Source organism: Epinephelus lanceolatus, chromosome 3 (genome assembly GCF_041903045.1).
Source record: "Epinephelus lanceolatus isolate andai-2023 chromosome 3, ASM4190304v1, whole genome shotgun sequence".
Classification (NCBI taxonomy): domain Eukaryota; kingdom Metazoa; phylum Chordata; class Actinopteri; order Perciformes; family Serranidae; genus Epinephelus; species Epinephelus lanceolatus.
The window spans coordinates 33,222,423-33,246,831 of NC_135736.1; the positions used below are offsets into that span (position 1 = coordinate 33,222,423).

Below are 24,409 nucleotides of genomic sequence, written 5' to 3' on the forward strand. Positions count from 1 at the left end.
GTTCCACGCACTTATTTTAAACTCAGGGGTGACCGTGCCTTTGCGGTCGCAGCCCCCAGACTCTGGAACAGCATTCCCCCCTCTGTCAGACCTGCCCCCTCCATCGACTCTTTTAAATCAAGGCTAAAAACATTCCTTTTTACAAAAGCTTTTGAATCCTCCTGATGTTGCATTTGTGTTTTTTGTGCCTTGATCTATGTTGGTTGCTGTTTATTATTTTACTCCTCTTGTATCTCTTTTATTCATTTTTTAACTGCACAGCACTTTGGTCAACTTGTGTTGATTTTAAATGTGCTTTATTAATAAATTTGACTTGACTTGACTTAATATCATATTTTAAAAATACAGAGAGAGGCAAAATGAAAAAAAAGAAGAATAAAATACTTCAGTTAACAAAGATACACATTTTATTCCCCTTCTCAAAAAAGTACAGGAAGAACCAGAGTTCAATTATAAACAATAATCTTTCCAAATTTTTTGATGGTACCTGGACATTTTCAAACTTTCAATCAGCAATCAACTTGCCACTGTATTCACTTGATTCTGGATGATTCTGCTAAACCCAAAGTTATGCGCAGTGGCAACTTATTTGAATGTTCAATGCCAGCATTTTTTCCTACACTATGTGGTCAAGTAAAGGAAAAGATTGTCTTTACTGTGTGACTTAATATGTTCAAAATGAACTAATGGTTGGTCTCAGATGTAGTTCATGTCACCTCCACACCTGTGGCGTTTTGCACCACGTTGCGTTGACTGCACTCCATTCATTCATTCATTCAAAAGTCCTGTTAAATTGTACAGTGCTTTTAATTGGAAATAAATATTTGCAATATTCTCTATTTATTTGCATTTTTAAATGTTAACAATGAAAAGTAGCATATAAAGAAGAATTTACAAAACAAAAAAATTGAATGCCGTCTGTCAAAAAAAGGAGAAAAAAAAGAAAAAAATCAAGTATGGTATTTTTAAATTACAAAGTTAATGATTAGTTCTTTAAATAAAATGGAAGTGAAACACAAGTGACTGTACTTTAACATCAAATGTGGAAAATACTGAAAAACTGTCCTAATCTTTGACACACAGTACACGTCTTTTTACCACATGACACAGTAAATTTCATTATGCACACTTATGTCTTTTGTTTTTGGTCAGTTGGTACACTGCTTTTTACCACCACTGATAGCAAAGTAAGAGCTACTGGCCGAGTCAGCGCATCTGCCTTGGGTGCCGGTTATAAGTCTGTCAGTATCTGTGCCAGTGCCAGCAGTGTTAATGAAAAAACTGCCAATGAAACCACTGTGGGGTGAGGAGGACTGCTTGACGTTGACGTTGACTCTGAAATATCGGAAAAAAGCAGAGATTGTAGTCAGTAAAATTCTGTAGACTGACAATAACTTCCCAGTTCAAAATACAGGCTAAAAGGGAAGCGACACCCCAACTGTCAACCCTCATCACACTTTAAATTCATGAAGTCTGACTTTTAAGTCTCCACCTTACCTGCAGAGATGCTGCCCGATATGACGTTCAGGGAGGAGCTGCTCGTGAGCGCACTGCTGTATTGTGAGGTTGCGTTGCTTGCTGAAGGAACTGAGTTCTTATCTTTGAACACAAGGGTCATGTCGACGTTCACGGATCCACTCCTACAGCGACAAGGTCAGAAAGCAACATATTTTTTAAAAGGAAGTGAACGTTAAATTTAATGTAGCAAAAGCAAGCCAGTGACATAATTTTTAGATTATTATGAGGGAAATTTAGCCTTACGTAAATGCGTTAACAATGGAGCGACTGAAAGATGATCCATAGAGACCTGAGGATATGTTGTTAATCTGAAAGACATTACCGTCAGTTTAAATAAAAAAACACAACAAAATACTCACCACAAATGCACAAGTTCCCGTATTGTTACAAAGCGCAATCTCAATTTATTTGCAACACAATAATATTACAGTACTGCATACACATCTTACCTCTTTGACCACCTTTGCAGCCAAAGTCTTGAATGCTGTTGAGGATGAGTTGGAGAGATCTGATGTAAAAGTTTGGTTGAGACTAAATTTAAGGCCAAGGGTTCCCTCGCTGGATGATGGAGAATCTGTCGATGCAGTTGTGGTAGCAGCTGTAGCATTAGTAGCAGCAGCTGGAGCCTCTGTAGCAGTTGGAGCTGCAGTTGGAGCTGCAGTCGGGGCGGCTGTAGCATTAGGAGCTGCAGTTGGAGCTGCTGTCGGGGCGGCTGTAGCATTAGGAGCTGCAGTTGGAGCTGCTGTCGGGGCGGCTGTAGCATTAGGAGCTGCAGTTGGAGCTGCGGTAGGGGCAGCTGTAGCATTAGGAGCTGCAGTTGGAGCTGCTGTAACATTAGGAGCTGCAGTTGGAGCTACAGTCGGGGCAGCTGTAGCATTAGGAGCTGCAGTTGGAGCTGCTGTAACATTGGGAGCTGCTGTCGGGGCTGCAGTGGGGGCAGCTGTAGCATTAGGAGCTGCAGTTGGAGCTGCTGTAACATTGGGAGCTGCTGTCGGGGCTGCAGTGGGGGCAGCTGTTGCGTTAGGAGCTGCAGTCGGGGCAGATGTAACAGTAGGTGCAGCGGTGGAAGCAGCAGCAGAGGAAGAGGAAGCTGTACCAATACCAATGAATTATCAGTTAATATGACACCTTAACAATAACTTAACCTACATAGACTGATGAACTGATTATGTTGGATTTTTAAAACTCCAATTACTTACTCGCATTAACACTGCCTGCTATGACATTCAGAGAGCTGGAGTTGCTTCTAAGTGCACTGCTTAATTGTGAAGTTGCATTGCTTGCTGAAGGAACTGAGCTCTTATCCTTGAACACAAGGGTCGTGTCGGCAACCACTGATCCACTTCTACAATGACAAAGAGAGAAAGCAACACTTTTTAAAAGGAAGTGACTGGAAAATGTTCAGAAAAATACAAGCCTGTGATTAAAATTTACCCATACCTGAATGCGTTAACCAAGGAGCGACTGAAAGATGATCCATACAGACTTTTACCGACTTTGTTTAGCTGAAAGACAACAGTACTGAGATTTGCAAATGAATGGCTTACAACAATTGTACAACTTCTCGGTTTGGTTTTGAGGCTGTATCCATCTTTTACATTATATTCTGCATACATAATATGTTGGCGAGATTAAAGAAGACCTGCCAGACTCTACTATCGAAACAGTGGGAAAATTAAGGAATAAAAGGAGTTATTCAAACAGAAACATTAGCTATTGCTGCTTTGCAAAGGTAATTGTGTTGATGTTTAACAGTTGAATTTTTTGGAGGAAAAAAAAGCTACTTTTATGTCATCTTACCTCTTGGACAACTTTTGCAGCTAAAGTCTGAAATGCTGTTGAGGATGAATTTGCAAGATCTGATGTAAAATTTTGGCTGAGACTAAAAATAAGGCCTAGAGTTCCCTCAGTGGATGAAGGAGGATCTGTTGATGAAGTAGTTGGTGCGGCATCGGTAGCGGCTGTTGCATTGGGAGCAGCAGTTGGAGCTGTTGCAGCTGTGGAAGGTCCGGCTGTAGCATTGGGAGCTGCAGAGGGTCCGGCTGTAACATTGGGAGCTGCAGAGGGTCCGGCTGTACCATTAGGAGCTGCAGAGGGTCCGGCCGTAGCATTGGGAGCTGCAGAGGGTCCGGCCGTAGCATTAGGAGCTTGGGTTGGAGAAGCTGTGACATTGGCAGCAGCTGAGGTAATAGGCATAGCCGAAACAGATGTAGGTTCAGCGGTTGATGTGCTAATTCCTGTAAAGACAAAATTCAAATTGTTGTAGCATTTGCAGGAGCTTTGTGTGCAGTAGTAAATACAAAAGCGAATCATGCCAACCTCTACTGTGCCAAAATTCTCAGTCTTCACTATTGATATGGTAATTATGGTTTTACTTATCATATATTATATATAATCGAATAAATTACATATATGTAATGTGATTAATACTAATTTTTGATAATCATGAATTATTTCTGATAGCCATTTAAAGACTATAAACCACAACAGAAACAGAAAACAATGTAGTAATTTACACACACAATTTTTAGGAGAAAGGACTGGCTAATAAGGACAAAACAAAACATGTAAAACAACTCTTACTTGTCGCAGCAATGCTTGATGTATTCACTGGCAGGGAGAAGTTGGAACTGTTGGATACTGCCTCCACCAGAACATTTGCCACAGCACTTGGTTCTGGCACTGAGCTGGCGTTTTTAAATATCAGCTCAGAGTCTACCACGACTGAACCTTGACTGTTAGAGAAACGATTGTTAATATGCACCGCAGACATTTTATACTGTCAGAATTATATATGAGCAAAGGTTTGAAGAAAAACTTAAATCTGTGAACTTTCCATGCACACAGCTTTAATAAGACAAATTATTTTCTTGTTCAAATGTTAAATAGTCATGTCAAATACCTGAAAGAGTTGATAATAGATCGAAGGAAATCGCTTCCATATCTGTTGCTGTAGACATGATCAAGCTGAAGAAAAAAAAAAAGACAAATTGTTAAAGTAAAATAGAAGAAATAAGGATGACGGATGAGAGAGACAGGCAAACGTTTGCCAAAGTATGGCTGCAGAGCCCATCGTTTCTGCCTTCTGTGTATGCACATATGTTGATATGTTGATTCACATTCATTCTATGTTTTAATTAGCATGATGTTTTGAAGGAAATTAACAAACATCAAATACTTACTGTTGTTTTTACTTTGTTTTCTAAATCCTTGAACTCTGGAGAGGATTTGTTTGCAAGCTCTGCTGTAAAGGCTTGCTGCAACTTAAATCCCAACATGATCTTTGAGTCTGCTGCTGGGGCAGCTGTTGTTATAAGCAAAGTACCAGTTGTGATAACTGGCTGTGCTGATGTTCCATTTATGGGTGGGGAGGTTGCATTGCCTAGAAATATATCAAATATTACTAGTCACAAATTGGAAAAGTTTAGGAATAATACATGGCTTGGTGCCGACATTATATTACCTCTGAAAACATTGTTTATATATTGAGTATAGGAGACTTGGCACTACCTGGTGGTGACATTGTAGAGACTGGTTGGACTGAGGTCATGTTGGCTAGCGGCGTTGAAGGTGCAACTGTGGCTGGGGCTTGAGTTGGTGCTAAAACAACTGAAAACAACAATTATTAAATTATTATTATTAAATTGTTTTGTCTGTTGAACATTTTCTTGCCATCATATATGCTCTTGCAGAAACCTTTTGAAGAATTCAATATTTGGAAATGACATGATGTCTTACCAGTTGCAGTAATAGATGATGTGTTGACACTGAGGGAAAAGTTTGAGCTTGAAGCAGCAGTCACCATGGTCTCAGTCACAGAACTGGCATTTGGTAGTGTAGTCACATTATTGAATATCAGCTCAGCATCTACCACAACAGATCCTGGACTGTAACAGAAAAAAAATTGCAGTCATATTTTGATACTGTAGACTTATTTGCTTGTCATACCCATTATTGTTTAACTACGGCCCCATGACGAGTATGACTGATGAGCTGTATGATAACAGATATGTAAAAATGAAGTACAACATCCCTTTCTGTTTCCATTAAAGGTCCAGTGTGTAATATTTAGGGGGATTTAGATTGCAACCAGCTGAAACTTCTCCTGGTTGAAATTCCTTCAGTGTTCATTGTTCAGGAGGTTTTTACTGGGAACCAAAATATCCTTAGATATGGCCACTAATGGCCATATATAGAAACAGTGTTTGACCTGTCCTTCCTATGCTACTGTAGAAACATGGTGTTGCAATTTCATGCACTCTGGACTAATTATGTAGATAAAATGGCTCATTCTAAGGCAACAAAAACATGATTGTTATTTTTAGGTGGTTTTACACTACAGAAAACATACAGTTTTTTCCATGTCTGCCAATATATCCCCTAAATCCTAACCACTAGAACTTTATTTACCAAAAAAAAACAATAGAAAAAACTTTTTAAACTTACAACTGAGCAATGTTTTATACCTGAAGCTTTTGATGACAGTTCGATTGAAGCTTGTTCCATACTGTGCTGAATAGATATTGTCCAGCTGTGAAAGTTATATTTTAAAAAAATAAAAAAAATTCAAAACACATATGAGGCAAGAAAGTCGATATATCAAGATATATTGTCGTCTAAACTTTTCATGCACTATCCAGAATATGATTGTGAAAAGATTTGAAAAATATAAAATCTGAATATATATCAACTTACCGCTGCTGTCACTGTGTTTGCTAATGCTTGGTATTCTGGTGAGGATGTGTTTGTAAGTTGTTGCGTAAAATTTTGCTGCAGCTTAAATCCCAACTTGACTTTTGGCTCTGTGGTTGTGACTGTTGGGGTCGTAGCTGGAGCACCAATTGTTGTGAGTCCAGGTGGTGCTGATGTGACAGTTACAGGTGGAGAGCTTGCATTACCTAGAAATGAAGTGAATGTTTATGAGATTAGAGCAAGATAAGCTGCATCACAACAAATACAGAAATTGCATTCAATGCTAGTCGTCATGATTGTATTGAAAATAAATGATGTATTGATTGTAGAACAGGTGGTATTACCTGGCAAAGGTGTAATGGTAACTAATGGTGAGGTCATGTTGGCTGGTGGTGAAGTTGCATTGATTGGTGGTGAGGTCATATTCGGTGGTGGTGAGGTTGCATTGAGTGGTGGTGAGGTCATGTTGGCTGGTGGTGAGGTTGCACTGAGTGATGGCGAGGTCATGTTGGCTGGTGGTGAGGTTGCATTGAGTGGTGGTGAGGTCATGTTGGCTGGTGGTGAGGTTGCATTGATTGGTGGTGAGGTCATGTTGGCTGGTGGTGAGGTTGCATTGATTGGTGGTGAGGTCATATTACCTGGTGGTGAGGTTGCATTGATTGGTGGTGAGGTCATGTTGGCTGGTGGTGAGGTCATGTTGATTGGTGGTGAGGTCATGTTGACTGGTGATGAGGTCATGTTGATTGGTGATGAGGTCATGTTGATTGGTGGTGTTGAAGTGGCTGGGGCTTCAGTTGGTGCCACAACAGCTGAAAACAACAATTATCAATCAAGTTATTTTTTATCTTTCAACTCTCACATATTGAGTTTGTGCTTGCAATAGTAATTTAGAAATTTCAATATCTGGAAATGACATGATGTCTTACCAGTTGCAGTAATAGATGTTGTGTCAACAGAGAGGGAAAAGTTTGAGCTTGAAGCAGCAGTCACCATGGTCTCAGCCACAGAACTGGCATTTGGTAGTGTTGACACATCATTGAATATCAGCTCAACATCTGCCACAACAGATCCTGGACTGGAACACAAACATTTTTGTAAAGTCATAAATTAATGCTGTAGTCTTATTTGGCTACCATGACCACAGTTATTTAATGAAGGCTCCATGATAAGTATGACTGATAAGTCATATGATAACAAACAAACATAAAGAAAGTACAACATTCCTTTCTGCTCCCATCATTAGCAAATAAAAAAAATCAGTACCTTGAACCAATTTAAACAAAATTTGAAAATGTAAAAATGAGCAATTATTTATACCTAAAGTTTTTGATGACAGTTCGATTGAAGCTTGTTCCATACTGTGCTGAGTAGACATTGTCCAGCTGTGAATGAGTTATATTTTAATAAAATATAACATTTCAAAATACACATGAGTGAATATACTGAGATATATTGTCATCTAAACGTATCATGCACTATTTGGAATTTGATCATGAAAAGATGAAAAAGCAAAAATAATACATATGAACTCACCGCTGCTGTCACTGTGTTTGCTAATGCTTGGTATTCTGGTGAGGATTTGTTTGTAAGTTGTTGCGTAAAATTTTGCTGCAACTTAAATTCCAGCTGAACTTTTGGCTCTGTGGTTGTGACAGCTGTTGGGGTCGTAGCTGGAACACCAATAGTTGTGACGCCTGGTGGTGCCGAGGTTACAGTTACAGGTGGAGAGCTTGCATTTCCTAGAAATGAGGTGAATGTTTGGTTGTAATAAGTAAGAGATTAGAGCAAGATAAGCTGCGTTATAACATATATAGAAAATGTATTCAATGCTAGTAGTGCCATAAAGACAAAGTTGTTGCTATGATTTGTGCACTTGTTATTTTGGCAAGAAAATGATCTTTAATTAACTCGTGGTAATGTTGGCATGATTGAGATAAAACAAAATGATGTATTGATTGTAAAACAGGTTGTATTACCTGACACAGGCATTGAGGTGACTGGTCGTGAGGTCATGTTGAGTGGTGGTGAGGTCATGTTGATTGGTGGTGAGGTTGCATTGATTGGTGGCAAGGTCATGTTGGCTGGTGGTGAGGTTGCATTTATTGGTGGTGAGGTCATGTTGGCTGGTGGTGAGGTTGCATTGACTGGTGGTGAGGTCATGTTGGCAGGTGGTGAGGTTGCATTGATTGGTGGCGAGGTCATGTTGGCTGGTGGTGAGGTTGCATTGATTGGTGGCGAGGTCATATTGGCTGGTGGTGAGGTTGCATTGAGTGGTGGTGAGGTCATGTTGATTGGTGGTGTTGAAGTGGCTGGGGCTTCAGTTGGTGCCACAACAGCTGAAAACAACAATTATCAATCGAGTTATTTTTTATCTTTCAACTCTCACATATTGGGTTTGTGCTTGCAATAGTACTTTAGAAATTTCAATATCTGGAAATGACATGATGTCTTACCAGTTGCAGTAATAGATGTTGTGTCAACAGAGAGGGAAAAGTTTGAGCTTGAAGCAGCAGTCACCATGGTCTCAGCCACAGAACTGGCATTTGGTAGTGTTGACACATCATTGAATATCAGCTCAACATCTGCCACAACAGATCCTGGACTGGAACACAAACATTTTTGTAAAGTCATAAATTAATGCTGTAGTCTTATTTGGCTACCATGACCACAGTTATTTAATGAAGGCTCCATGATAAGTATGACTGATAAGTCATATGATAACAAACAAACATAAAGAAAGTACAACATTCCTTTCTGCTCCCATCATTAGCAAATAAAAAAAATCAGTACCTTGAACCAATTTAAACAAAATTTGAAAATGTAAAAATGAGCAATTATTTATACCTAAAGTTTTTGATGACAGTTCGATTGAAGCTTGTTCCATACTGTGCTGAGTAGACATTGTCCAGCTGTGAATGAGTTATATTTTAATAAAATATAACATTTCAAAATACACATGAGTGAATATACTGAGATATATTGTCATCTAAACGTATCATGCACTATTTGGAATTTGATCATGAAAAGATGAAAAAGCAAAAATAATACATATGAACTCACCGCTGCTGTCACTGTGTTTGCTAATGCTTGGTATTCTGGTGAGGATTTGTTTGTAAGTTGTTGCGTAAAATTTTGCTGCAACTTAAATTCCAGCTGAACTTTTGGCTCTGTGGTTGTGACAGCTGTTGGGGTCGTAGCTGGAACACCAATAGTTGTGACGCCTGGTGGTGCCGAGGTTACAGTTACAGGTGGAGAGCTTGCATTTCCTAGAAATGAGGTGAATGTTTGGTTGTAATAAGTAAGAGATTAGAGCAAGATAAGCTGCGTTATAACATATATAGAAAATGTATTCAATGCTAGTAGTGCCATAAAGACAAAGTTGTTGCTATGATTTGTGCACTTGTTATTTTGGCAAGAAAATGATCTTTAATTAACTCGTGGTAATGTTGGCATGATTGAGATAAAACAAAATGATGTATTGATTGTAAAACAGGTTGTATTACCTGACACAGGCATTGAGGTGACTGGTCGTGAGGTCATGTTGAGTGGTGGTGAGGTCATGTTGATTGGTGGTGAAGTTGCATTGATTGGTGGCAAGGTCATGTTGGCTGGTGGTGAGGTTGCATTTATTGGTGGTGAGGTCATGTTGGCTGGTGGTGAGGTTGCATTGACTGGTGGTGAGGTCATGTTGGCAGGTGGTGAGGTTGCATTGATTGGTGGCGAGGTCATGTTGGCTGGTGGTGAGGTTGCATTGATTGGTGGCGAGGTCATATTGGCTGGTGGTGAGGTTGCATTGAGTGGTGGTGAGGTCATGTTGATTGGTGGTGTTGAAGTGGCTGGGGCTTCAGTTGGTGCCACAACAGCTGAAAACAACAATTATCAATCGAGTTATTTTTTATCTTTCAACTCTCACATATTGGGTTTGTGCTTGCGATAGTACTTTAGAAATTTCAATATCTGGAAATGACATGATGTCTTACCAGTTGCAGTAATAGATGTTGTGTCAACAGAGAGGGAAAAGTTTGAGCTTGAAGCAGCAGTCACCATGGTCTCAGCCACAGAACTGGCATTTGGTAGTGTTGACACATCATTGAATATCAGCTCAACATCTGCCACAACAGATCCTGGACTGGAACACAAACATTTTTGTAAAGTCATATATTAATGCTGTAGTCTTATTTGGCTACCATGACCACAGTTATTTAATGAAGGCTCCATGACAAGTATGACTGATAAGTCATATGATAACAAACAAACATAAAGAAAGTACAACATTCCTTTCTGCTCCCATCATTAGCAAATAAAAAAATCAGTACCTTGAACCAATTTAAACAAAATTTGAAAATGTAAAAGTGAGCAATTATTTATACCTAAAGTTTTTGATGACAGTTCGATTGAAGCTTGTTCCATACTGTGCTGAGTAGACATTGTCCAGCTGTGAATGAGTTATATTTTAATAAATTATAACATTTCAAAATACACATGAGTGAATATACTGAGATATATTGTCATCTAAACGTATCATGCACTATTTGGAATTTGTTTATGAAAAGATGAAAAAGCAAAAATAATACATATGAACTCACCGCTGCTGTCACTGTGTTTGCTAATGCTTGGTATTCTGGTGAGGATTTGTTTGTAAGTTGTTGCGTAAAATTTTGCTGCAACTTAAATTCCAGCTGAACTTTTGGCTCTGTGGTTGTGACAGCTGTTGGGGTCGTAGCTGGAACACCAGTAGTTGTGACTCCTGGTGGTGCCGAGGTTACAGTTACAGATGGAGAGCTTGCATTTCCTAGAAATGAGGTGAATGTTTGGTTGTAATAAGTAAGAGATTAGAGCAAGATAAGCTGCGTTATAACATATATAGAAAATGCATTCAGTGCTAGTAGTGCCATAAAGACAAAGTTGTTGCTACGATTTGTGCACTTGTTATTTTGGCCAGAAAATGATCTTTAATTAACTAGTGGTGATGGCATGATTGAGATAAAACAAAATGATGAATTGATTGTAAAACAGGCTGTATTACCTGACACAGGCATTGAGGTGACTGGTGGTGAGGTCATGTTGAGTGGTGGTGAGGTCATGTTGATTGGTGGTGAGGTTGCATTGATTGGTGATGAGGTCATGTTGGCTGGTGGTGAGGTTGCATTTATTGGTGGTGAGGTCATGTTGGCTGGTGGTGACGTTGCATTGAGTGGTGGTGAGGTCATGTTGGCAGGTGGTGAGGTTGCATTGATTGGTGGCGAGGTCATGTTGGCTGGTGGTGAGGTTGCATTGAGTGGTGGCGAGGTCATGTTGGCTGGTGGTGAGGTTGCATTGAGTGGTGGCGAGGTCATGTTGGCTGGTGGTGAGGTTACATTGACTGGTGGTGAGGTCATGTTGATTGGTGGTGAGGTTGCATTGATTGGTGGCGAGGTCATGTTGGCTGGTGGTGAGGTTGCATTAATTGGTGGTGAGGTCATGTTGATTGGTGGCGAGGTCATGTTGGCTGGTGGTGAGGTTGCATTGAGTGGTGGCGAGGTCATGTTGGCTGGTGGTGAGGTTACATTGAGTGGTGGTGAGGTCATGTTGATTGGTGGTGAGGTTGCATTGATTGGTGGTGAGGTCATGTTGGCTGGTGGTGAGGTTGCATTGATTGGTGGTGAGGTCATGTTGATTGGTGATGAGGTCATGTTGATTGGTGGTGTTGAAGTGGCTGGGGCTTCAGTTGGTGCCACAACAGCTGAAAACAACAATTATCAATCAGTTTATTTTTTATCTTTCAACTCTCACATATTGAGTTTGTGCTTGCAATAGTAATTTAGAAATTTCAATATCTGGAAATGACATGATGTCTTACCAGTTGCAGTAATAGATGTTGTGTCAACCGAGAGGGAAAAGTTTGAGCTTGAAGCAGCAGTCACCATGGTCTCAGCCACAGAACTTGCATTTGGTAGTGTTGACACATCATTGAATATCAGCTCAACATCTGCCACAACAGATCCTGGACTGGAACACAAACATTTTTGTAAAGTCATAAATTAATGTTGTAGACTTATTTGACTACCATGACCACAGTTATTTCACAAAGGCTCCATGACAAGTATGACTGATAAGTCATATGATAACAAGCAAACATAAAGAAAGTACAACATTCCTTTCTGCTCCCATCATTAGAAAATGGAAAAAAATCAGTACCTTGAACCAATTTAAACAAAAATATAAAACGTGAAAATGAGCAATTATTTATACCTAAAGTTTTTGATGACAGTTCGATTGAAGCTTGTTCCATACTGTGCTGAGTAGACATTGTCCAGCTGTGAATGAGTTATATATTGATAAAATATAACATTTCAAAATACACATGAGTGAATATACTGAGATATATTGCCATCTAAACGTATCATGCACTATTTGGAATTTGATCATGAAAAGATGAAAAAGCTAAAATAATACATATGAACTCACCGCTGCTGTCACTGTGTTTGCTAATGCTTGGTATTCTGGTGAGGATTTGTTTGTAAGTTGTTGCGTAAAATTTTGCTGCAACTTAAATTCCAACTGAATTTTTGGCTCTGTGGTTGTTACAGCTGTTGGGGTCGCAGGTGGAGTGCCAGTAGTTGTGTTTGCTGGTGGTCCTGATGTTACAGTTACAGGTGTAGAGCTTGCATTACCTAGAAATGAAGTATATATATTCATTTGTAAAACTTATGAGATGAGAGCAAGATGAGCTGTATTACAATAAATATAGAATAACATTCTAGTAGTGCCATAAAGACAAAATTGTTGCTGTGGTTTTTTGTGCACTTGTCATTTAAGCCATCAAATTACCTTTAATTGACTGGTGGTGATGTTGGCATGATTTCAATAAAAATAAAATGATGTACTGATTGTAAATAGGGTACATTACCTGTGAAAGGCATTGAGGTTAGTGGTGCTGAGGTCATGTTGATTGGTGGTGAGGTTGCATTGATTGGTGGTGAGGTCATATTGGCTGGTGGTGAGGTTGCATTGATTGGTGGTGAGGTCATGTTGGCTGGTGGTGAGGTTGCATTGATTGGTGGTGAGGTCATGTTGGCTGGTGGTGAGGTTGCATTGATTGGTGGCGAGGTCATGTTGGCTGGTGGTGAGGTTGCATTGATTGGTGGCGAGGTCATGTTGGCTGGTGGTGAGGTTGCATTGATTGGTGGCGAGGTCATGTTGGCTGGTGGTGAGGTTGCATTGATTGGTGGCGAGGTCACGTTGGCTGGTGGTGAGGTTGCATTGATTGGTGGTGAGGTCATGTTGGCTGGTAACAATATATAAAAAAAGTTATTGTTTTATCTTTTAAATATATTCTTGTCATTATATATTCAGAATCTGACTGCAGTTATCATTTACATAATTCAGTATCTGGAAATGTCATGACGTCTGACTCATTGCAGTAATAGATGTCGTGTTAACACTGAGGGTAAAGTTTAAGCTTGAAACAGCAGCCACCATAGTTTCAGCCACAGAACTTGTATTTGGTAGTGTCGACACAATTTTTTAATATTTTCAATATATCTTCGATCTATGCCTTCTGCAGTCCAATCCTTGAAGGTTTAGGTTGAACTGACAGGCGTTGAGGTCATGTCACCTGCTGATAAGGTAATGTGGACTGGTGCAGCTGTCATATTGATGGCTGCTGAGGTTGCCTTAACTGATGGTATGGTCAAAATGACTGATAGTGGACTGGTGGTGAGGTTAAATTACCTGATGGTGATGTCATGTTGACTGGTGAAGTCATGTGGATGAGTGGTGAGGTTGCACTGACTGATTCTGAGGTCATGTTGACTAGTTGTGAGGTCATGTGGACTGGTTGTGAGGTTATATTGACTGGTGTTGAGGTCATGAAAACAACTGATGATGTCGTACTGACTCCTGCTGAAGTTCCATTAGCTGATTGCGAGGTCACACTGACCGGTGGTGAGGTCGTATGGACTAGCCGTGATGTTATATTGACTATTGGTGAGGCGTCATTGACTGTTGTAGTTGCATTGACTGATGGTGAGGTCATATGTACTGATGGTGAGGTAGCACTGATGAGGGGTGAGGTCATGCTTATTGATGGTGAGGTTACACTGATGAGTGGTGAGGTGATGTTTACTGATGGTGAGGTTGTAATGACGAGTGCTGAGGTTGTATAAACAATTTGTGTGGTCATGTTGACTGATGGTGAGGTTACATTGACTGGTGTTGAGGTTGTGTAGACTGATTGTGAGGTCATGTGTACTGATGGTGAGGTTGCAATGACTGTTGGTAAGGTCATATCGACCAGTGATGAGGTTGCACTGACTGTCGGTGATGTCATATGGGTTGATGGTGAGGTTGCAGTGACTGGTGGTGAGGTCATGTTGACTGGTGGTGATGTTAAATTGACTGGTTGTGAGGTTGCATAGAGTGATGGTGAGGTTGCATTGACTAGTGCTGATGTCATGTTTACTGATAGAGAGATTGCACTGACTGTCCGTGATGTCATATAGGTTGATGGTGAGGTTGCATTGACTGGTGGTGAAGTCATGTTGACTGGTGGTGATGTTAAATTGACTGGTTGTGAGGTTGTATAGACTGATGGTGAAGGTACATTGACAAGTGCTGATGTCATGTTTACTGATAGAGAGGTTGCACTGACTGTCGGTGAGGTTGCATTGACTGTCAGTGATGTCGTATGGGTTGATGGTGAGGTAGCATTGACTGATAGTGAGGTCATGTTTACTGTTGGTGAGGTTGTAATGAAGAGTGTTGAGGTCCTATAAACGATTTGTGTGGTCATGTTGACTGATGGTGAGGTTGCATTGACTAGTGCTGAGGTCAAGTTTACTGATAGAGAGGTTGCACTGGCTGTCGGTGAGGTCATATTGACTGATGGTGAGGTCATATTAACCAGTGGTGACGTTGCACTGACTGTCGGTGAGGTCATATTGACCAGTGGTGACGTTGTACTGACTGTCGGTGATGTTGTATGGTTTGATGGTGAGGTTGCAGTGACTGTTGGTGAGGTCACTGGGACTGATGGTGAGGTTGCATTTACGAGTGGTGAGGTCACATTTATTGATGGTGAGGTTACACCGACTGGTGTTGAGGTTATGTTGACTGGTGATGTTAAATTTACTGGCTGTGAGGTTGCATAGACTGATGGTGAGGTTGCACTGACTGTCGGTGAGGTCATATTGACCAGTGGTGAGGTTGCATTTACTGATGGTGAGGTCACTGGGACTGTTGGTGAGGTTGCACTAACTGTCCGTGATGTCATATAGGTGGAGGGCGAGGTTGCATTGATGAGTGGTGAGGTGATGTTTACTGATGGTGAGGTTGTCATGACAAATGTTGAGGTCGTATGAACGATTTGTGTAGTCATGTTGACTGACAGTGAGGTTACATTGACCGGTGTTGAGGGTGCATAGACTGATTGTGAGGTTGCATTGACTAGTGCTGAGGTCATGTTTACTGATGGTGAGGCTGCACTGACTGTCAGTGAGGCCATATTGACTGCTGGTGAGGTGTGGACTTGTGTTGAGGTTGCATGGACTGGTGATGAGGTCACGTTGAGTGCTGGTGATGTTGTCATATTAACTTGTGGTGATGTCATGCTGACTGGTGAGGTCATGTGGAGTGGTGGTGAGGTTGCATTGACTGGTGTTGAGGTTGCATGGACTGATGATGAGGTCATGTTGACTGGTGATGTTAAATTTACTGGCTGTGAGGTTGCATAGACTGATGGTGAGGTTGCACTGACTGTCGGTGAGGTCATATTGACCAGTGGTGAGGTTGCATTTACTGATGGTGAGGTCACTGGGACTGTTGGTGAGGTTGCACTAACTGTCCGTGATGTCATATAGGTGGAAGGCGAGGTTGCATTGATGAGTGGTGAGGTGATGTTTACTGATGGTGAGGTTGTCATGACAAATGTTGAGGTCGTATGAACTATTTGTGTAGTCATTTTGACTGACAGTGAGGTTACATTGACCGGTGTTGAGGTTGCATAGACTGATTGTGAGGTTGCATTGACTAGTGCTGAGGTCATGTTTACTGATGGTGAGGCTGCACTGACTGTCAGTGAGGCCATATTGACTGCTGGTAAGGTGTGGACTTGTGTTGAGGTTGCATGGACTGGTGATGAGGTCACGTTGAGTGCTGGTGATGTTGTCATATTAACTTGTGGTGATGTCATGCTGACTGGTGAGGTCATGTGGAGTGGTGGTGAGGTTGCATTGACTGGTGTTGAGGTTGCATGGACTGGTGATGAGGTCATGTTGACTGGTGATGTTAAATTTACTGGCTGTGAGGTTGCATAGACTGATGGTGAGGTTGCACTGACTGTCGGTGAGGTCATATTGACCAGTGGTGAGGTTGCATTTACTGATGGTGAGGTCACTGGGACTGTTGGTGAGGTTGCACTAACTGTCCGTGATGTCATATAGGTGGAGGGCGAGGTTGCATTGATGAGTGGTGAGGTGATGTTTACTGATGGTGAGGTTGTCATGACAAATGTTGAGGTCGTATGAACGATTTGTGTAGTCATGTTGACTGACAGTGAGGTTACATTGACCGGTGTTGAGGTTGCATAGACTGATTGTGAGGTTGCATTGACTAGTGCTGAGGTCATGTTTACTGATGGTGAGGCTGCACTGACTGTCAGTGAGGCCATATTGACTGCTGGTGAGGTGTGGACTTGTGCTGAGGTTGCATGGACTGGTGATGAGGTCACGTTGAGTGCTGGTGATGTTGTCATATTAACTTGTGGTGATGTCATGCTGACTGGTGAGGTCATGTGGAGTGGTGGTGAGGTTGCATTGACTGGTGTTGAGGTTGCATGGACTGGTGATGAGGTCATGTTGACTGGTGATGTTAAATTTACTGGCTGTGAGGTTGCATAGACTGATGGTGAGGTCACTGGGACTGTTGGTGAGGTTGCATTGACTGATGGTGAGGTCACTGAGACTGTTGGTGAGGTTGCACTAACTGTCGGTGATGTCATATAGGTGGAAGGCGAGGTTGCATTGATGAGTGGTGAGGTGATGTTTACTGATGGTGAGGTTGTCATGACAAGTGTTGAGGTCGTATGAACGATTTGTGTAGTCATGTTGACTGACAGTGAGGTTACATTGATCAGTGTTGAGGTTGCATAGACTGATTGTGAGGTTGCATTGACTAGTGCTGAGGTCATGTTTACTGATGGTGAGGTTGCACTGACTGTCAGTGAGGTCATATTGACCAGTGGTGAGGTCATGTTAACTGCTGGTGAGGTGTGGACTTGTGTTGAGGTTGCATGGAATGGTGATGAGGTCACGTTGAATGCTGGTGATGTTGTCACATTAACTTGTGGTGATGTCATGCTGACTGGTGAGGTCATGTTGAGTGGTGGTGAGGTTGCATTGACCGGTGTTGAGGTTGCATGAACTGGTGATGAGGTCATGTTGAGAGGTGGTGATGTTGCATTTCCCTCAGGAGTGGTTGTGGTCTTTGCTTGTGAAGTTGCATTGACTGATCCTGAGGTCATGTTGAGTGGTGGTGAGGTTGTGATAACTGCTGATGTTGCGCTGATTGTTGGTGATGTTGAATTTACTTGTGATGAGACTGTATTTTGTGTTGAGATGTTCATTTGCAATGATGTTGCATGGAATGGTGATGAAGTTGTGCTGGCTGGTGGAGATGTAGAATGGAATTTACCCAGAAAAGTTGAGTTTCATTTTCTGTGATTTGACAATTTTATATATATATATATATATATATATATATATATATATATGACTATAGTAGCATTTACTATAAAATGTTATACTTACTACCTTAATATTGAAGCACTGCAAACAATATAATATTCTGTACTAATAGGCAAAAATTGTTTTAAATATATGTACTACAATGTAATATTGACATAATGTATGAATTATGAATTATTTTCAGTAGCTGTTACTCATCAGCCTAAACAATTTTGCCCCCTCAATCTCCACATCCTGATAATCAAAATTAGTATGAAATATTCAATAATTAAAGTAGTTGGTTTGGTTCTGACAAAATTGGTAACTCCCCCTGCTATAATTGATGACATGCCACTATAGATAACTCAGACGTTGCAGGTTACATGGCACCATATGAATACACTGATTTTAGTGTATTCTCCACAATAACGTTTTCCCACTTGTCAGTATTGTGTTGAAAGAAAGTACAGTAGTATCAAAATTTTACCTGTTGTTGCATTTGTGGTCGTTGCTGATGTTGTTCCTACTAGTCCTGTAGAAAGAAAAATGTCACAATGGGCAGACTTAAATTCATTTCAATTCTCAATAATATCTTTAAGTATTGTGGTCTCTCTTGATCTCCCCAATCCCAAACAATACCTGCTAATAGGAGAAGGAATATAAGAGGATCCATCCTCCTGTTTTCAGGTGTCTGTGAAACATCAAGAAGTCACTATAAATACATTTTAAATACATTTTATCATGCAGAACAAATGCACACTGATGTGATTCTAATATACACCCTGTCGCCAGTATATTAGGTACACCTAGCTTTTAACTGATGCAGTCTATTAAAACAACTCTGCAATAAGTCTTACCTCTATGACGGTTATGATGATTAGTTTTAATAGTAACTGAATTAGAGAGAAATATTTCAACCCAGAGGCGAGTTGTAGTTTGTGGTGCTGTTGTACTGCATTGCAGCAATAACGGGTATTTGTTATATTTTTTCCACCACATATGTATCATTGAGGGTACTAAATATCTGAAACATTTCTTAGTGTAAGAATAATACAGTTCAACAGCACCACAAAGTACAGCCTCCAAAAATGATTACAGAGTTGAATCAACCGCACTATAAAACAGGTTCAAGAAGAACTGAATGTTATAACCATTATGAACGTGGAATTTATTGCAGGGCTGTTTTAGGAGGCTGCATTAGGTTTAGCAAGGAGTGGCCTATGCCTACGATATAGCAACTCAAATGTAAAAGCAGAGCAAGAGCGCTTTTGACGAAATCACTCTGGTTTTCCATCCTCCTCCTTTGCATGACAATGACTCTTTGACAAACTCATCCCCATGATTTAGCAGATGCTTAAAAGAGATTAGATGCACTCTCAACACATACTGAGTGTGAAACATGCAAAATCGGATATGTCAACATTCTGGAGAGACAAGTTTGAGTGACGTTGTTATATCTCACTTTGCCAGACAGAGTTACGCCCTGGGGGCTGTTCAAGATTCCAGACATTGTTAGACCTCAGACTACTGAAGAATTTAGAAATTAAAAATAATATTCTGATGACAATTCTCAAATTGGCTTGTCAAAGCTAGACTATGCTAAGAGCGGTTAGTGTTGCTCTCACAGGCACTTATTAGCTTGATTTGATTTATTTATTTATTTCAAACATTTAAAAAAAAGAATATTGTGGAAAAAAACCCTACACAACAGAGACAATCAATAAATCATGCACAGACTTACAATGACAAACATAAATTAACATTTCATGTCCGAAAAGTAGTAGAAAGAAGCAACATGCTTGTCTAGCCCTACCTCCAGACCCAAACTTTACTAATCCATCACTAATCAAACTATCACAGAAATACACTCTCACCATCGTTCAACTACACATTTACACCACTGTACTTCTTAATATCTGATATCCAATATTACCCAGTGTATAAAACAAATAGGAAAATATGAATTGAGAATACTGACAACAGCAACTTCCTGAGTGTGCTTTACATTCCCTCTAATGCTGTCTTTGTACCTCTCTTTAAACCGATATCTTTACTTCTTCACCCAGTGTGTTCCACAGTCACCCCACAAATCGATATACACACACTTTTCAGAGTGGTGCAAAAACAACGTTTCAAATTTAATCTACCTCCTAAGTTATATCCTCCCTCTCTGTCCAAGAGCATTTTTTGTACGATGCAAGTTATTTCTTGCTTTGTACATGACTTGAACCGTTTTGAAATCCAGTTCTTGTGAACGCAAAAACAGATGATCAGTGTGTTCCTGATGTCCAACATTGTGTAAAATTCTCATGGCTCTTTTGTTTCAGTATGGCTGTAGGCTGGTTTTGTAGGTGTTTCCTCATACCTCAATACAATAAGTTAAACACAGCAATATAAGAGAACAGTACAGAGTATACAATGCTTTGCAATCCAGTATGTGTCTGGCTTTGCCCATAACGGCAACACCCCTTGTCAACTTTGTTCCTACATATGCCATATGTGGTTTCCAGCAGATTCTGTGGTCTGTTATCACACCAAGACATTTTTTTTCATATACTACTACATACTTTCAATGATGACATTTTCAATCTTATGAAATGCTTGTGTGTTCATTTTTTGACTTCCAAACAGCATTAATTTGGTTTTGCTCAGATTTAATCATAATTTGTTTGAGTCAAACCACTTATTTAATTTATTTAACTCTGATGTGACCACCTCTAGAAGCTGCTGCAAATTGTCCCCAGAGCAGAAAATATCAAACCATCCACAAATAACATGAATTTTAATGTCTGATGCTTTACATGTGTCATTAATGTGCAAAACAAACAAACAATGTTGGCCTAAAACTGACCCATGTGGGACTCCACAGGTAATATCCAAAGATGAAGATTTATGTTCTACAGTCTGCATGAACTGTTAACGGTTCAGTATATAAGCTCTGTCAGCAGCTTACCCATATAAACAGAAAATTACTACTTTTTATATAAAAATCAGCTTGAAATCAGAGAGAAGAGCCCGTCAGGTGTTTGTCAAACACCTGATTTGTGAGATTGACATTACAAATAATGGCCAAGATTCATTCATCAGGAAAATGATCTTGTCTCAGCTGGATTGTGATCTAGACTCTGACTCTGCAATGTCAAGATTTCAACCTTTTACTGTCATCTGATAATGCTAAAATTATGACTGTATCATCCTTTCAGTTTGAGATTTGAGTGTCTGTTGTAAACTGAATGTGTATATTTGAAGTAATTTGTATCAGAATAAATATCTATACTTAATCAGTTTTCTCCAATTAGTTGTAAATACATATTTGTTAAATAAAGCAGGTGTCTTTACAAGGGTTAATTTAATTGAAATTGTGATTAGATTATGTAGCTGCAACAGCACAAGAACTTCTGCCCATCATATTCATTGTATCGAGCCAACAGAGCACTAAGGTGCCCACTGAGCAGCCACACCATGACAAGCCAAGCATTACAATCCATCAGTGTTAAGAATATAACTGTTACAGCCTTCAGTATAATACGCATATGCATTACTTTTATTAACGCTTTGTTCAACAGCATGTTTTCTTATCAAGATACAATGGAAGTCAAAGGCGTGTCCGAACAGTAGGAGTTGATATAAAATGTGTGATTTAAAAGCAACACAAATATTAAAGGAAAAGCATAGACTGTGAATCAGAATTCCTCTCTGAGCCCAGATGGAAATTATTCATTGAAAATCTGAGAAATCAATTTAGTCACAAAAAGAGGTGCAGAAAACTAATTTCCTGTGGTTGAAATTAAATACGTTCAGTTTTACACAGCAACGTCAATATAAATATTTACTTTCTTACCGCGGTGGAGTCCCAAGTGCAACTGTGCAACAATATATTGTATATTGTATTCACAGCAACTGTTCAAGGAATGGTACAAGCTGCCGCTAAGAAGGCACCAGTCTCCCTGAAGATGTGAGGATGAAAATGAAGACTTGTCAGTGAGTGGGGGTTTTGTGAGACGGACAGTTTTCCAAACCAGTGACATGACTTGCAGGACTTGTTCTGCTCTGTTATTTCCATTTCCACTCAGACACAGTGTAAAGGTGTGTGTGTGGGGGGGGGGGGCTAGTGGGTAAGGTCGGAGGATTGAGAGATGTAAATACCAATACACTGAGTAAAGAAGGCATTCTTGCAATGTCAAGCATCTATAAGGTGTCACAATGTGGTCTCAGCCTCTGGTGCCAGAACTCAACTGTGTCATTAAGTCTTACAATGGTGACTTGTTTGTAATAATGCAAACATTACTGTGTGAAAACAATTACTTTTGATAAACCTCCAAAACCAATCTGCATCATTACCATAAATGATCAGCAGAGCACATCAACAGTCGTAAAGCTCAGTCAGGAAGGCTACTTGTCTAATTGTCAGTTATAAAACACATTCTGTCATTACTATGTATGCCCAAGTCTTTTATCCATTTGACGCAAACATACCGTCCACATATACAATTTTTAACTCATCACAAAAGCAGACCTACGTAAACACAACTAATTTTAGACACGGGTCCCCAGACTATGCTAATTGCAAAGGTGTCTGAAATGGTTTCGACACACTGTCACACATGCCATGACGTAAACGATGACAAAAGGACGAGAGTTTACGGAGAGATTTTGAAACATTGTTAAGATTACACTTTTGAATGGCTAAAGTAAATACAAGGCAGTGTCTGCTGCAGCACTTGGCTCTGACTGACAGTACTGAAAAATTCTACTCAAGTAAAAGTACCTTTACTTTGATGAAATTCTGCTTAAGTACAAGTAAAGTTACCCATCTAAAAATCTACTCAAGTAAAAGTAAAAAGTACTTAGTTTAAAATGTACTTAAAGTAGAAGTTACTTAGTTACTTCCAACAACTTGATGGGGGTCACTCCAGTGCAAAAATGGGTCATACTGCAAATCCAATCCAAAAACTGGTTATTTTTCTACAATGAACCATAGAATTCAATTCAGTTTAGGGCTGCACAATATCATTAGAGCATCGCCATCGCAATGTGTTCTTGTGCAATAGTCACACTGTGAGACTTGCAGTATAAGTTCATCATATCAGTATAATATTAGTCAAAGGCAATATGCCAGACTTATTTTGCTGGTTCATACTTTAGGTTATGAAGTCATGCAAATACAGCCTTTCCAAATCCCAAATGATGACTTCTTTCCAAATAGAGCTATTCAAGTTATTGCAATACACTGTATATTGCAATACATATCATAGTATACAAAATCGTCGTCGCATTGTCAGTTTTGTCTAATATTGCACAGCCTTCATTCATTTTGACTCACGAATACAACTGTTAGACTGATGATACACAGAGCAACTTTTTGAGCAATGTTGTTGGGCATTATTCTCAGGGATGCAAACAGGTGTATGGTCAAGGAGATTCCTGATTTTAGACTTAGTTTTGGCCAGCTAACCAGCAAAGATGACACAACAAGCAAATAAGACAAGAACTTTGAGTTAATAGAAGATAATTTCCTCCTTTTCTCCTCTTAGGCATGTGAAGACAATGAGACAATGGGCCCCTGGGCGAATATATGCAAAAGGCCTAACCACCTCTCCCACATAGGAGCAAAACGCACAGACTTTGTGTGTCTACTTTGTGGTGATTTTGCCTCTTTTGTTGTTTTGACTCTCTTTGTGGTTGTTTTTTCCATTTTCGTCTTTATTTTGTGTCTCTTTTAGGGTTCTTTGAATCTCTTTGTGGTTATTTTGAGTCTCTTCCTGAAAGGTACTTGTTACTTTGAGTGACACTTTGCAGCCGAAGGTCAGGCTGAAGAGGTACGTGACCCGCCTGTTCAGTATCCATCCCTGTTCTTGATTGGTCATCTAAATGTGACAAATAAACACTCTTTCTAAACAATCTCAACAAAAAATCCAAACATCCATTTATTTTAGGAGAAGGCGAAACAGCCTCTGTACACAACCCTCACCATCTACGGCAAATTGAGCATGCACTGCCCACACTGCTTATCCTTTAGTGGCTTGCTATGTTTAGGGTTCTTGCTTTGGATACCAGTGGGCATTGTGTATAGTTTGTTTTAAAAACACACCATTCTCATCATGTAAAAAAACACTATCAGCCCAATTAATTCTGTGCCCAAGATAATCTGCATTTAGCTAGTAGCCCCCAACAGTTCACCGTTACACATCTTTTTATATGAAGGCTTTTTTTTTCAGAACTTGTAACTTAATAATAATAGTTAATCAACGATGGTTTGGTGTTGTTAATTAGGGGTCCCTCTTCCCAGTTTGGGAACCTCTGGTTAGGGTACCTGACTCTCGATCAGTCAACAAAAGCCCCATTTCCACCAAGCATTAGAATACAGTTCAGTTCAGTTCAGTTCAGTACGCTTTTTTCCATTTATACTGTGAAAAGTTGTGGATGGTACCAATGGAACCGTTCCATACTGTCCCCATTTTTGGTCTCCCCTCTGTTGGGGTACCTAGCACACAGAT

General features: G+C 40.0%; 1 protein-coding gene across 2 annotated transcripts; it reads right to left on the reverse strand.

The window, feature by feature from the left end:
- Positions 1–384: 384 nt before the first annotated feature.
- Positions 385–21,874, reverse strand: LOC117255983 (uncharacterized). Of its 2 annotated transcripts, XM_078166271.1 has the most exons (34): positions 21,754–21,874; positions 18,552–18,603; positions 18,400–18,444; positions 13,100–13,477; positions 12,658–12,863; positions 12,442–12,506; positions 12,050–12,198; positions 11,237–11,932; positions 10,797–11,002; positions 10,581–10,645; positions 10,191–10,339; positions 9,714–10,073; positions 9,271–9,476; positions 9,055–9,119; positions 8,664–8,812; positions 8,187–8,546; positions 7,744–7,949; positions 7,528–7,592; positions 7,137–7,285; positions 6,849–7,019; positions 6,214–6,416; positions 5,985–6,049; positions 5,257–5,405; positions 5,029–5,127; positions 4,701–4,900; positions 4,421–4,485; positions 4,102–4,253; positions 3,319–3,755; positions 2,959–3,023; positions 2,718–2,863; positions 1,968–2,608; positions 1,762–1,826; positions 1,498–1,640; positions 385–1,335 (listed from the first exon to the last, which is right to left on the reverse strand). In XM_078166271.1, the coding sequence occupies exons 2-34, from the start codon at positions 18,583–18,585 to the stop codon at positions 1,232–1,234; spliced, it is 6,258 nt and encodes a 2,085-aa protein (XP_078022397.1). In that variant the 5' UTR covers positions 18,586–18,603; positions 21,754–21,874; the 3' UTR covers positions 385–1,231. The 2 variants fall into 2 exon arrangements, with proteins under 2 accessions (XP_078022397.1, XP_078022398.1); XM_078166272.1 differs by lacking the exon at positions 13,100–13,477.
- Between the last annotated feature and the right edge of the window lie 2,535 nt (positions 21,875–24,409).